The sequence below is a fragment of the Gymnoscopelus microlampas genome (genome assembly GCF_963454915.1).
Source record: "Gymnoscopelus microlampas genome assembly, chromosome: 18".
NCBI classification, from domain to species: domain Eukaryota; kingdom Metazoa; phylum Chordata; class Actinopteri; order Myctophiformes; family Myctophidae; genus Gymnoscopelus; species Gymnoscopelus microlampas.
This window is the reverse complement of record NC_139955.1, coordinates 20,774,050-20,788,374: the sequence shown is the minus strand read 5'-3', so window position 1 is coordinate 20,788,374 and position 14,325 is coordinate 20,774,050. Positions and strand designations below refer to the sequence as shown.

General features: G+C 39.9%; 2 protein-coding genes across 7 annotated transcripts in view; one reads left to right on the top strand and one right to left on the bottom strand.

The window, feature by feature from the left end:
- Positions 1–3,705, top strand: part of nfkb1 (nuclear factor of kappa light polypeptide gene enhancer in B-cells 1) — a 35,517-nt gene extending 31,812 nt beyond the window's left edge. For 3 of the 4 annotated variants that reach the window (XM_084041066.1, XM_084041067.1, XM_084041064.1), the window contains exons 23-24: positions 416–557; positions 1,149–3,705. In XM_084041066.1, the coding sequence (XP_083897192.1) occupies positions 416–557; positions 1,149–1,243 (237 nt within the window). In that variant the 3' untranslated portion in view covers positions 1,244–3,705. The remainder of the gene's footprint in view (positions 1–415; positions 558–1,148) is intronic. The other variant, XM_084041065.1, reaches the window with a different exon arrangement.
- An 882-nt stretch (positions 3,706–4,587) lies between these two features.
- On the bottom strand, positions 4,588–12,326 carry ube2d2l (ubiquitin-conjugating enzyme E2D 2, like). Of its 3 annotated transcripts, none has more exons than XM_084041074.1 (8): positions 11,876–12,326; positions 7,992–8,055; positions 7,830–7,861; positions 7,476–7,553; positions 6,962–7,067; positions 6,269–6,362; positions 5,967–6,022; positions 4,588–5,471 (listed from the first exon to the last, which is right to left on the bottom strand). In XM_084041074.1, the coding sequence occupies exons 1-7, from the start codon at positions 11,897–11,899 to the stop codon at positions 5,974–5,976; spliced, it is 447 nt and encodes a 148-aa protein (XP_083897200.1). In that variant the 5' UTR covers positions 11,900–12,326; the 3' UTR covers positions 4,588–5,471; positions 5,967–5,973. The 3 variants fall into 3 exon arrangements, with proteins under 3 accessions (XP_083897200.1, XP_083897201.1, XP_083897202.1); XM_084041075.1 differs by having other exon boundaries at positions 5,972–6,022; XM_084041076.1 differs by lacking the exon at positions 5,967–6,022 and having other exon boundaries at positions 11,876–12,319.
- Positions 12,327–14,325: the final 1,999 nt, after the last annotated feature.

Below are 14,325 nucleotides of genomic sequence, written 5' to 3'. Positions count from 1 at the left end.
GGTGCACAGACTGCACAGAGAGGCATTCACCTCTCACACCCTGATGACAGCTTTGTAGCCGACATGTTCTCACAGCACAACTGGGGAAGAGTGTGCAATGTTTCCCTCTTTTTAACACTTACATTAAGTATGTGTACAGACCGAGATGGCACATAAATGATGAAGTGATATTACAAAATTCCAGCTGTAATTTCCTGACCCTCTTTATGCTTATTTTGGACATTCAGTTGGTTTTGAACTGGACCCATACTGTTAAATAACAAAATATTCTTCTAGTCATGCTGCACTTGGTGGTATATGACCCCTGCAGCACCCCACAACTCCCCCTTGACTTCCAGCACACAGAAAACATTAATTCTGTGTCCTCGTGGGGAGGCTGACAAAGTGCGTGCATGTGTGTCCGCCCGTCCTATAGGTCTCAGGTGGGACTGTCAGAGACCTGGCGGCAGGCCTGAAGTCGGTAGGAAATTGCGCAGCCCTGGCTGTCCTGGAGGAGGCGCTCCATCACATGGAGACGGACACATCTCTGTCTTCAACAAGCACCACAGAAATGCAAGGTAAGAACAGACAGACTGACATAATCAAAGTTCTTAATTTATTTTTGCCTGACAATCTATGTGGTTTTGATACATAACATTTTTTTCATTTTAAATAATTTCTTATAGAGGATATGAGCATGCTTAAAGTGAATGGCACATCGAGTGGCAAATCGAGTGGCAAAGAAACATGCAAAATGAGTTTAACATTGTTTAATGTTGTTTAATGCAATCAGATATGACTTTTCTGTTTGGATGCATGGGCTGTCAAGGCCAGAAAGTATTTTTTGACACTCAGTAGGCATTCCTGCATAACTTCCGGGTTTGAGGATGATGTCACACGCATATCCTCTATTACTTCAAAATAATTGTATATCATCATAGTGACTGATACATTACATGCATACAGTGCATAACATGCCAGTACATTGTATGACCTGAAACAAACACGTAAAGCAGCTGTACGTACGTGGCAACAAATAATCGGTGCAAAGCTTTGTGAGATTGTAGATGTGCTCTTTTTGAAGTATCAATCAACTAAATGCATGAATACAAACTGGAATCTCAAATGAAACCTTAGCAAAGGTCATACTTTTCCATCCATCTCTCCAGAAGAGTGTGTAGTCACTGCCGTGCAGGAGCTGAAGTTGGATGGACGAAACGACAGTGGTGTTTGTGACAGCGGGGTGGAGCTCTCTACAGCATGACCTCCTTCCAAGGTACCCCCCACCCTTCCCCGGTATCAAGATTTCAGTGTCCATCTCAAAATGCAGACATCATCCATCCATACCAACCCCTGGGGTCGATACATCTCCCCTCTGAAAAAAACAAACAGAAGACGAGCACTCCTCTGACATTAGAGTGACTGTTTTTATTGTTTATAATAGATGATTTTCAGAACTGAATGTTTTTTTAACCAGACACCCCTTATGTGTTCCTTGACTTTACACCGGAGGGGGGCTCGGTTTTACTGTGAGCGTTTTAAATGTTCAACTGCACACTCCTCCTGGGTCACGAGCTGTGGTTATGTTTATTGCATATGCAACACATGGAAGTGGCTATCGGGTCAACCTGCCATGCCTCCTTACAGCTACTGAGTGTCCCTGTTTTTAGAATAATGTCACATTCAGTAAGACGTTATTTCATGCACTGTAGACAAAGAAGTGACTTTGAGAGAATTGTTAAATGTATAGCAAGTAGGATTTTCCTTAAAAGTAAAACCTGAAAGGTAGAGATTTCTGGGACATTCTTGGAGTAATGTAAGTGCAAAGTTAATCATCAACATAGTAATAAGTATCACCAGTTCTTGAACGACCTTGCACACATTATACTGTTAGAGCCATGAACTGCTTATGAATCTAACCAAGTATGATTATTTTCTTAACACCACACAATCATTCACTAGCACTACTACTGCTCTTTACCACAGCAAAGTAGTTGTATATTAAATAACATCATTTTAAGGTTAAGGTTATTCCTGTCCTGTAAGACACAACTTAAAAACGTTGACACCTTAAGTGCCCCTGGCGTAAAGTCATGGATTACATAAGAGAAACTATCCTGGACAGTTTCCAGTCCCCACTCCTTTTCATACATTTGTAATTTAAACAAGCTGTGTTTGATGGTGAATTTATGTGATGCAAATGAGTGTTGATAACCTTTATGTGAAAACACAGGATGTGGGTTACATTGGTAGAGCATTTCCCCCCCCCTTTTTTTTTGGAAAGGAAAAACATTTTATTATCAAATTAAATAGTTTTGGGCCCTTTCCCTCGCAACCTTGCAAGCTTCCAATTCAGACAAAGACTTGAACTCTTGTACCTCACCCTCTAAACCACTGGTTCTCAACGTGTGGTCAGAGGATTCCCAGGGGTCCTTGAGGGGGTTCCAGGGAGTCCCCAGCTAAATGATTTGATGGGTCAGGAGCCAAATGGACCATTATGTTATGGGTCTGTAACTCTGAGAGTGTACAAATTAAATTATTACTGAGGATTTAACTGTAGATTGGGGTCCCTGCGATAAACATATATAAATGGAGGTCTGTGGCCAATGCATGTCAAACTGGGGGTCCTTGAAATGAAAAAGGTTGAGAATCACCGCTCTAAACTATATGCACAATCATGCTGGGATCCCCACCCACCAGCCAAATGCTTGTAATTGTTGGCAATTTGTTTAGCCATCATTTGGGGGTCCTGTTCTTTCTAATTGCAGCACCCTGTTCCTTTTCTTTCCAGAAATATCTGCTGTTACTCTCCAGTATCTTTCCCATGGAAATTCCAATCATGGGATGATTGCATTTATTTGCTTGGTTTTGCTTAAGCCTATTTTATACTGTCATATGTGAGGCGTCAGTTTGTTTGTTTTTGGCGAGCAAGTGACAACTCCATATGCCATAGTAAAAATGAGGCTTTATACCAACAGTTCTCAACTCCAGTTGTGGAGACCCAGATTACCACTAGTTTCATATTGTACCAGGTAGTTGGTTGCACTTACCCAGGTGTAAACTATTCCTGGATTAGGGGGGTAGAATGAAAAAAAACTAGCCTTGCATAGCCAGAAGATCTCATGTCTGAATCATGTCACCAGACGTATCGCCTGGTGAAATCAAAATGCAGTGTACTTGCCGAAACTGGAAACGATTGAGATTTTAAAAATAACTGCATTGTAGAACCAATGCAAAGATTTTAGGGGGGTCATATGATTTGTTTTCAAAACAGTAGGCTATGTGGCCGTTCTCACCATTGTTATAGCAACTACATTTCTATCACCAGACCTATCAATAGGCAAGAGATCTCTGATCATCTGGCTTCAGGAGACAAAATACCTGGGTTCAGAGGATGACATTCAGTCGCTCATTTGTTTGGTCTATTATTTTGTTCTGTTACTCTTTTCAATCATGTCACTTCATTATAAGCTGTGATATGTTACTCTTCAGACTAAATTAATTATAGAATTACTATAATGGGGGGAAAGATCACTTCATAAGATCATTGGGTTATATCTCAATGCAGACAGCATTGTTTACGTATCTAACATTGTGTGCCGCACTATATTATGGCACATCACCACTGAGCTATCTTTTTTGTATTTTGAGATAGCATAGGAAGTAGCCAGGTGCTGTGGAACCCAACCTTTGAGAACCTATTTTGGGCATGTCATTGTAGGCGAATATTCTCAAAAATAGCCTAGTCCTTAATTTGCTGTCGTACGACGGTGTCGCATGGTGACACTGACAATAGCCGATTTCTTGCATTGGCTATTTTCACCACACCACCATGAAACGCCTATGTATAAATCAGGCTTAAGTTGTTAAACCCTAGCCTTGTTTGGTGCTCGATGTTCTGTTGCAATTTCAGTTTTGGTTTCCTCCATCTGTCTGCTCAGTGAATCTATTGATACAAGTTATGCAATTTAAATCTTCCTGATTGTTAATGCCACAGACATAAGGATGTATGGGATAAACACAGCTCACAAGTCAAACCAGTGTGCGGTGGTGTATGTATGAACAAAACTGCTGTTTGGAGCGTTTTGTTCTCAATTCTTGAACCAAAGGTTTGATAGGCACTGCATCACTTTGTATGCATCTTAGGACAGACTATTTATACTTGTACCCTGTGAGACGGCTTTGTACAGTAAAGAAAAGTGTTCAATAATTGGTTTTATTGTAATATTTTTAATAAAATTGAATTGTTTTTCTATTTCTGTTTACTGGGCTTTATTTACAATGTTGGCTGTAGTAATAAAGCCTGACTAAATGGAAACTTAGCTGTGGTTATGATGAATTTAGCATTGGGCTCCAACATTAATTGCCTGTGAACTAGGGGGGGGGATTAACAATACTTGTTAATCCGGATAAAGGCATCATGCAGTGTAAAATTGATTTAGGCTAATACACAACAGTTGCTAAATTGAATCAAACAAGTGCAAAAAAAGCAGATCAATTGGATCACCAGTCTTGTTTGCTAGCAATTTTATAACCATAACTGAGCAATTCTCATTTAAATCAGAAATTCAATAAGTTACATTTTCTAAAGCAAACAGTACATCAAGATTGCAATTTGTTCAACTTTATTGAGAAAAAAAAATAAAAGTATCCATTACATAGCAGAGCTATTAGTTGATCGATCAGCCATTGAGAGCTTTGAATAATGAATTCAGTGCAAAAAGAGAACAGTGTGGTGGATGATGGATAAACTAATGGCTCTCCAATCTAAAAACAAACCCCCAGAAAAATAACGGTAACAAAAGGAAAAAAAACTTTAAAAGTGGACATATTTGCACTCCAATCTCTCATACTCAGCAGCACATGAACCGATTACGTCTATTATCGACATGCATTTTTTTTCTCATTAACCTGCAGATTTTCTCTTTTTTTCCTTTTTTTTGCAATTATCTATTCAAACAGTCAGTTTTATAGTGAGTGTATAATATTCACAGACCTCGAGTTCCCTATAGGTTACTGGTAAAAGCTCACAGATGTGATTGCACCATCTTGATCTCCAGGTCATACAAGACAGTATGACGAGAAACTGTTGGGTGTTATCTTTTTCTTTCTTTTTTGAGTTGGCACCTTCCTGTTTGGAGCACAGCAAGAGGCTCTTTACAAAGTGGCTGTGGTACAGTTCTATACACATACATGCTCCATGAAGACTGGTCAGCCCTTGGCATCTTTTGGAAAAGCAGAAACTGGGCATGATGAAGACATATCTAAAAAGCATTTGGGTCAATTTAAGTTTTTTTGGGGGGGGAAGAGGGCAGAGAAATCATAAGAAATTACTGTTATTGGCTGATGACATGTGTTGTGGCCAAATGGGCAAAGAAAAATAAAAACAGTAATTGACAGTTTATTCCAGCTATATGATGACATCAATTCGGACTGGAAGCAAGGATCACATTGCGTACTTCTGAGTCCATTCCCGAGCCGTCTTGTTGTACCTGTTAATACGGAGAAGTCAGAAGTCAAACACATTGGCCAAATACTTCAAACCTAACATGGAATATGCCATGCCTTTTGACACATTATTGAAGTCACAAAATCATGACCAAGATGCTCACACATAAGTCAATGCAACAGCCATGGTCACAACACAAGTTTGGAGCCCTAGGATTTTTTTTACTAAACACATACTGTGAAATCAATGCAGGAACCTTAAATTCTAACCAAAGTCTAACACTTTGAATACAGGTGACAATGACCAAACTCACTTTTCATGACCTTTTGTGTACAAGCTACAAGTGTACAACCCTTAACATTTGTGAGTTGGAAGCTCATCTCTCCAGCCAAGCAAGTATATGAGCAAACATACTTCTTAACAGCTCATCTATGCCCCGTTACATTAGTAGAGCCAAACGCTGTATCAGTGCAGAGATTTGGACGAGACCGACAATCTTCAACACACAGCCTCTCCTTCCTCCGACATGCGGACTGACCTTACCCTTACAGCATGGCATACTTCTCTGTCCATTCCCTGGCTAGTTTATTATACCTGAGATGAATGAGGAGGAGCAGAACATCTGCTTGGTTAAAAGGCTCTGAATGGCCCATTTGGACCAGCCTTATTCACATTTTTACCATAATTGTACCATGCTTGTCCTTGCATTGCTGTGTTTTCCCCATTGCTTGTTGGAATTTAACAACACATATTAATGAGAACACTTATTTCTTGGTTGAGTGCATTTTCTCTCACTGCCTCAAAGGTTACAGGTGAATTCTTCATGTGATGGGAACTTACTTAGGGGGGTCTGTTTTGTAGATGCGTGCGATCTCTGGCACTAAGGGGTCGTCAGGGTTAGGATCACATAACAGGGAACAAATGGACAACAGTACTGCAACGAGAGAAACACAGGCCAAAATGAAGGTTAACCTTTCAACCCATCTTCTCCATTTTGGACACGTCAGTACAGGCAAAACATTTCCAAACACAAAAAAAGAGCCCATGTACAAGATTATAACGCTTTTAAATCTGCTATTTTTGGTGCATGACTTAAGTTGTTGACGTGGTTCAGGTTAACTATATAGTGATTACCAATGGTTGATATACTGTGTGGTAAGCAATGCCATTTAGATCCAACTATGTATGACAGTGAAATGGTTCAAGACTACATTGCGTAAAGAAGCAGCCATCTTAGCCAAAGGTTCCGTCACCACCTGTGCACAAGATATTTACAGTAAAGAGTGTATAATTACTCAAAAGAAAATGCCAGGCTTTTCACCAGTATGTGTCTCTACAAATGACCACTGTCATTTCTATTGACTTATAAGTTAGATCAGAGTTGATTTTCCAGATATAAAAGCCATTCAAATGTACAGGGTCTACGATTAGGAACACAAAAAGTACATGTTCACTTTTTGTTCAATGGCTCACACCACAAATGAAGAACAAAGTAACAAAAGGTTTGGCCTACTATATAAAAGGTTCCCTTACCTTTAGAGATAGTTAATGCAGGAGACCACTGCGATCTCAATATATCCAGGCAGATGCTGCCGTTACTGTTAATATTTGGGTGATAAATTCTTGTGGTGAAGGCCACCTGATGGAGAAAAGTTAGAAGAGATAAAGATTCATAACTGATTATGATGAGATTCTATTTAGTGTAACATCTCAAATAACTACAGTAGCTCTTACACACAGTAACACTAAAATGGACGATACACCCGTTAACCCATTTCCTGATCTAAGTTTTCTGAAAAACTTCAAATATTTATTTAAAAACAAAACAAATGTATGTTGCTATATACTGTACATAGCAACACCTGAAAGGTATAGTTACAAATAAGGGTTCCCCCAAAAATGGGTTAATGGGTCCACGTTGCTTTTGATATTTATTTTTTACATGATATAGCAGAAAATAGTTTTTATCAACTATATCCATCCGTGTGCGTGTACAATTTCAGAGACTGAGATTGGCGGTCTCGTTTTCAAGTAGAGGCCTACTAACCTTAGGTGGTTTGAAGGGGTAATCTGTAGGGAAATGAATAGTCAGGAAAAATACACCACCCTGATAGGGACTGTCATTCTGCAAAGACAAAATATATAGACATTACTTGACCCACATAAACAGCATTTTTAAAGAACTGGTACAAACAGATTGCTTTTTATTTAACACTGGGAGTCGGGACGTAATCTATTAAATATTTATGTTTAAATTTCTGTGGTACAGAAAAACGGTCTTTTAGTTGCATGTATTTATACAGTTGGATCAAGATTACCCTCAGACTTGTCTTGTGCCTTCAAAATAGAATGCATAAAGACAATGTTAAGACATTGTTCCAGAGCAGCATTTGATACTTACAGGCCCCATAATAGTAGCTTGCCAGTGAAACACTGCAAAAAATAAATAAAGGGAAAAGGTCAGGATTAAATGATACTCATCAAGTTCACTTTAATGTAATACTGAAGGGAATTCAAATAAGAGGGTTGTGGGAAAACCTGCTGATAAATCTAGTATTCTTACAGTCATCGCCGACTGGTCCTGCAGAACACTGGGCAGGAGGATCCCTGGACAAGTCATTCAGTTCCTGAGACAGAAAAGGTAGTCATTAAGTCTCAATGTTTTGTTTAAACTTTGTTTAATCTACCGTCATCTCAATAGAACTCCATTACCATTAGTGACACGAAAGAGACAAATTACAAGTCAAGTGAGAACCTGTTCAACCTGAAATAATTTAGAAACAGTGCCATGATTGTTCTTTTTTTATACATTACTTCCTTACACCACCTGATGTTAACATGTGAGAATGTATTACCTGTATTTTTGTTTTCCCATTATAAGCTGCAAACTTTTCTGGCAAACGGGTGAATACTAACATAATAAAATCTTGAAGTATCAGGACCATGTATTAGAGATGTGTGTCTCAATTATGATTCACCGGTCAACGATTCAATTCTGTGATGCATCTAAATTCTACATTACTGCTAATAGCTACTTTGTACTGTGTACTCAACAAGAAAATGTGTCCAAAACCAAAATACACAAAATACTGGTTGAGTTTTTATGACTTGTTGATCTCAGCCTCCCTCAGTCATATCTCCCCTCAGTAGCATTAGCCTACAATTTAGAGTAGCGTCACAGTTCAGTGAGATAGATCAACATCATAATATTAAGAAAAAACAGATGATCAGGGCACTCAAGGAGGAAGCAACCTTTATCCAGGAGCACGGCTGATACTTTTAATACCACTTTTCTTCGTGAGCACATGGTCATTCTGTTTTTTGTCAATAGACGCAATAGGTGTGTTTGTTAAGTTGGCATACTATCATCGATGTCCCTCACTGCATCAATGCAGAATCGTCCACATCACAAAGCATCTTAGAATGGATCAATTTCCTCAACTCTACCATGTACCTCCCATCACAATGACTTGAATGAATATTGTATAGTTCATAATTGTGTCGTGCCCAATGTGAATGCTCCTCAAACAGGAAATGTGAAAGCAGAGAACGTGGACTTCGTCGAAAAGCTAAAAAGCTAGCCTATTTTTTGCAGCAAATGCTTTAGCTTAGTGGTGGTTAGACAGGCCATCTGGTAAGCAGAAGGTCACCCGTTCACCTTCCGACCCTTGTCTGTGTGTCGAAGTAACCCTGAGCAAGAAACGTAAACCTAAACAGCATCCCCCACGCTCATCATGACCATCTGAGCAGCCATCAGCTGTGCGATGCTGAAATTTGTTTCCCCCATGGGATTAACTAAGGTCTCCCCTTTTGCTATTTCGCAGAGGAAACAGACAGGTAGGGACAGAACAGAAGTGCTTGGTGAAACTGTCAGAGGAAAGGGGATGGGGAGGTGACAAGGTCAACGCCAGTATTTTTTTTAAACAACCTGTTGGATGCATCCACACAGCAATGCAGCTTTTTAACACCATACACATTACTCAATGATCATTATCTAGGAAGAAATAGTGGCATGTCAACTTTAAGTTTTTTGCCGCCATTCAATAAATCAACACCACTATGAATAAACGAGATGCCATTTAACCTTAAAGTATTCTTGAAAAAGGATAGCTTTAGCCAGAACTTATTCATAGAAAGATCAGGAATATTACATCACACTGAGAAACCCTGATGTGTACTTCGGTCAGAAGAGGAATAAATGGTCAGACATAGAGAAACAAGCCAAAGGCTCTCAGCCCATCTTGCAGCCAAAAGTAACCATGTGTCTCACCTACAGTTGGGTGGGAACCTTTTTGCATTGCTCCCCTGGTTTATGTATCCATTTCCTGTTACAAATGTCATAAGACTCATTGCCGGATGTAAAAAAGAAGAAAAAAAAGACTGGCTTCTGTCAGCACAGGGAACAGGCATTTATAAAACCTGATGAGGTCAGAGGTGAAAGCCAAGCAATTAGATTCCAATTGTAGCATCATCAGGTACAGGTTTAGAGAAAGATGACTAGGTAAGTTCAAGTAATCTTATGACACATGCAAAAACATTTATGGCTTACTTCACATACTGATAGCCACACAGGCATGAATGAGCAAGTTGTTGCTCATTGCTGACTTGGACTACGCTCCTAAAAAGAAAAAATAATATTCAGAACCATAAACTGTATTGACCATAGTCAGAACGGCCATTTTGCCCTTACATGATATTTGGCGTTTCCCACACCAGAGTATGACAAAGAGCAAATTGGTCACCGTATTAGTATGATCAATTGTCAAGTCACGTCCCATATTGGAATGTCTGATCTCTTAAAATTGAGCTACTTGCAATCCCTGTATTGACCACCATCAATAGTCTTCCATCTGTGGACCACTTGACAGTTGGTGACAGGTAGTCAGGGCAGGGAGCCCAATTCGTCAGCCAATTGCATCTGAATGTCTCACATTGGGTGTGGCAGGTAGGTACAGTAGGCTCAAAAATGGGAAATTCAAATTAGTGCTAATTTCACTAGGCAACAGCCACCAACTGTTTGCCATCTGGATAATACATACAGTATGCTCCTGGATTCAAAGTTCACTATCCTTTTTGACTGCTTTATTAACAGTCCAATATTTTAGCACATGATCTCTGAAAAGAGGTAAAGGTAATTGGTGCAGTAGAAGAACTTGTCAACAAGAGCATAATGTCACTAGTAATTGGCTGGTAGTGGCTTCTCTCCCTGTCCACATCGAATGAAGCTTATCTACCTGCCATTTCTTTGCAATCAAGCATGACATATTGAACCCTCTTCAAGACACTAGCCAAACACTGGGCCTGCTGTTTTACATAAAAGAAAACAAGCAAAACGAGTTAGACTTGAGTGTTCTATGGCGTTACAGGCATACTACAGTATGCCTGAAATGACAACATACAGGTCTACATTCCCTTTCTTTTAAGTGACTGCTTCTGACTATAAAGGCTGTACAAGTGCCCCGTGTCATACACAGATCAGATTTTATCAATTCCAAAGGCAGCTCCGCCTCAGCATGCAGCTTTGGCTCCTGCAATGCCATCATGTGCCAGGCAAGTTTTAGAAGGTGCTGATAGCTGTTGTAGAATTAGACTTGGGCACACACAGCAATTCCACACCATTATAGTTAGGTAAGCAGCACCACAGGGCTATTTTTAAGCCATGAGTCTTCTGGGCAAAGCAGGGTCGAGTATAGGGAGAGGCCAAAGCAGGATACAGCCACGTTGAAAGAAGAAACAACTTGTATGACAGGGTTAGTATTTCAAGCCACAAGGAACCCTAACCGAAACTTTGACATGTGCTGCATGTATGTGACATATTAGCCTAGCCTCGCACTTACCATCTCATGTTACATGTTTGACATGGGAGGCGAGAAACAGTTGCCACAAATTCAACAGCATACTGAACCGTAAATATTAACGTCATAGTTAAAGGCCTATGCATTAAACATAAATAGCGAGATACATTTAAAGGAACACTATACCAATTTTTGCTAGTATTCCCATCATGTCGTTGAAATAAAGTGTCCGGCTATTAGGGCTGAATCAAAAGGCCTCGCTATAGCTGACGTTACATCAGTAAATTAAACCATTGTTTGGGGCTAGGCTCCACAACACTTTTGACATATAGCTTCTTAGGCCCAAAGCTCCATATTGTCCAAACACGTCGTGTACCGATGTGGAGCTTATAGTCGCCTTTCCCTTTAATTACGTCAACACCCAAACACTGAGAGATGTGTTTATTGAAGATTTGCGGCTCGAGGACTTATGAAAGCTGTGTCATTCAGCCTCAGTGTGGTGGAACAGACAGCAAGCTAACAGGCTAACGTTAGCCACCTCAAATCATCGTCAGGTAACATTAGCAGCAACAAAACACTTTGTGCGTTTTCACCAAACTGGGAGGAAAAATAAATAAGGTTTAATTTACAGATAAAAGTGAGTCAAAGTTACCTTGTTAATTCGCTTTAAAGCCATGGTGCCTGGGTGAAAGGGGCCGAGGAGGGCTGTCGAGGAGGACGAGGGTAGGCCAGCTGGGGCGATGCTAACTCGCTAGCATCTAGGAATTAGCTTAGCTTTTGTGGCTTGGCTTTTACGCGCTAGGCTAGCTTATCTGAGGCTATCTAGCTATCTGAGGCTACACATACGCCGATGAAACAACAGAATTACAGAACACGTTGTTAAAAAAAATCCTATTATTCTGTTTATGTTTGATGTCTAACTGTAAAACGTTGATTCAAAGAAGGTTTGACTCGTCTCCGACACGATGGCGTGGCTTCACGCTGCTGCTGCCCACCACCCAACGAACCAAGCGGCTTCTGTTCAGACACACCGACACACCAACAGACCGACCAACTCAAAATGTCTTCCGTAGCAGAAAATACAGCCGAGCGACTGTCTGTGTCTGTGAGCCAAATTAACGTCAGTCAGCCACCGGTGTTGCCAAGTATTGTGAGAGAAACAAGGAACCAACGAAGGTCTAGGAAAACAAGCCCAAAAGAAGCAACTTTACTTAGGCTAGATGAGACCTTTAAATCTATACCGTATACCTATTTGAAAATAGCCGATCTACAAGCTCACGCGACGCGTCGTGAGCTTGTAGATCAGCTATTTTCAAAAACTCATGCAATAAAATGTAGAATATTTTGAATATTTTTTTGAAACCAAATTCTAACAACGCAAGTGCTCCCTGGTCACAACAAAACGTTTTCATGAAAATATATGAGAACCACTCGTTTAAATAACAATAAAAATTGGAAGCAAGTCCAAATAAGCAAGTACACTTTGGAAACAAGCCCAACAAACCGCAATCCGCAACTAGCAATAATATTAAGCAATTTAACAGAAAAACAAGCCCAAAGTCGCTTATAATAAGCGGGGATGGCAACACTGTCAGCCACCCACCGGGGTGCGTTCGATCTGTGATACCGCGAAACCCGGAGTACACCAATCAACTGAATCAAGTATACTGGCCAATCAGTTTATTATGGAAACGGTGCTTTCAGTCCTTCACGAACCATTATAATTTATACGGGTTGGCATGAGTTACACTGAGTAATTTTTTTGCTACATAATAAGTTTGGCACGTTAGGTAAAACTTGTTAGACGTGTTCATCACCCCAGGTTTCAACCCTCTATGGTTTCAACATACTGTTGTTGTTCCACACTGAGGAGGAGTAAAAACAGGAAGTAAAGGTGAGGCATGACGCCAGCTAAGCTGGCAGTAATGACAGCTGTGGTCTCAGTTGATTGCTCAGTCAGTGAGTATCTGGGGGGATTTGTTTTTTGTTTGTATGTTTGGTTTGGACCCACACGGTAGGCTACGTGTATTTTAATGCTTGGCCAAATGTCTTTAATTCCACAAATTAAATGACACACACACACACACACACACACACACACACACACACACACACACACACACACACACACACACACACACACACACATATATCACAGAGAGAGAGAGAGGCCTACACATGCTGTATAATATTATATACACACTGTATGTATAGATAAATATTCTATGTATGTATGTGTGTGTGTGTGTGTGTGTGTGTGTGTGTGTGTGTGTGTGTGTGTGTGTGTGTGTGTGTGTGTGTGTGTGTGTGTGTGTGTGTGTGTGTGTGTGTGTGTGTGTATGTATGTATGTATGTATCTTGATTTATTCACTGGTGCTCTGTTTTCTTGCACTGACCTATATTGTATGTTGAGTAATCTATTGTCTGCTTGTTTTGTGTTATGGTCATCAGCCAACTTTATTGATGCCAAATAATAATATCCAGTCCATGACCCATGGACTGGATATTATTATTTGGCATCAATAAAGTTGGCTGATTCTGAATACACATACTGTACATACATACATGATTGATTGACAGATAGATAGATAGATATAAAGAGTATAAAATACATTTTCAATAAATCAATTAATATTGTTTCTACGATACAGTATATGCCCAAGGTCAGAAGTGAAAGCGCTGGGTCCAAAATGTAAAGCGTAAAGTGAGCTGGTATAGCGCTTCCATGAGGACGATTTGAAACTGAGTGGAGAGTGATTTCCTTGGCCTACTGGCATGCAAAACGTTTGATTTGCAAGATTAGCTGCTCAGACAGACAGACAGACAGACAGACACACACAAATATTTGAATTATTTTATTTGGATCTGCACAAAAATCGCAATACATAATAGATCCAAACACTGATCAGAAGAAGGTTACATTACGGTCAAACCAGATACAACTGCTGCACATGCTTATTAACACACAGAGGAAAAAATATAACACATTGATGACATACTACAGACATTTGACAGACGATTATCATTATTTTTTAATTTTTCCTCCCCCTTAGCTACTCAAGGATACGTATATGAAACATTGCCTTCTCCAGATAGACAGAC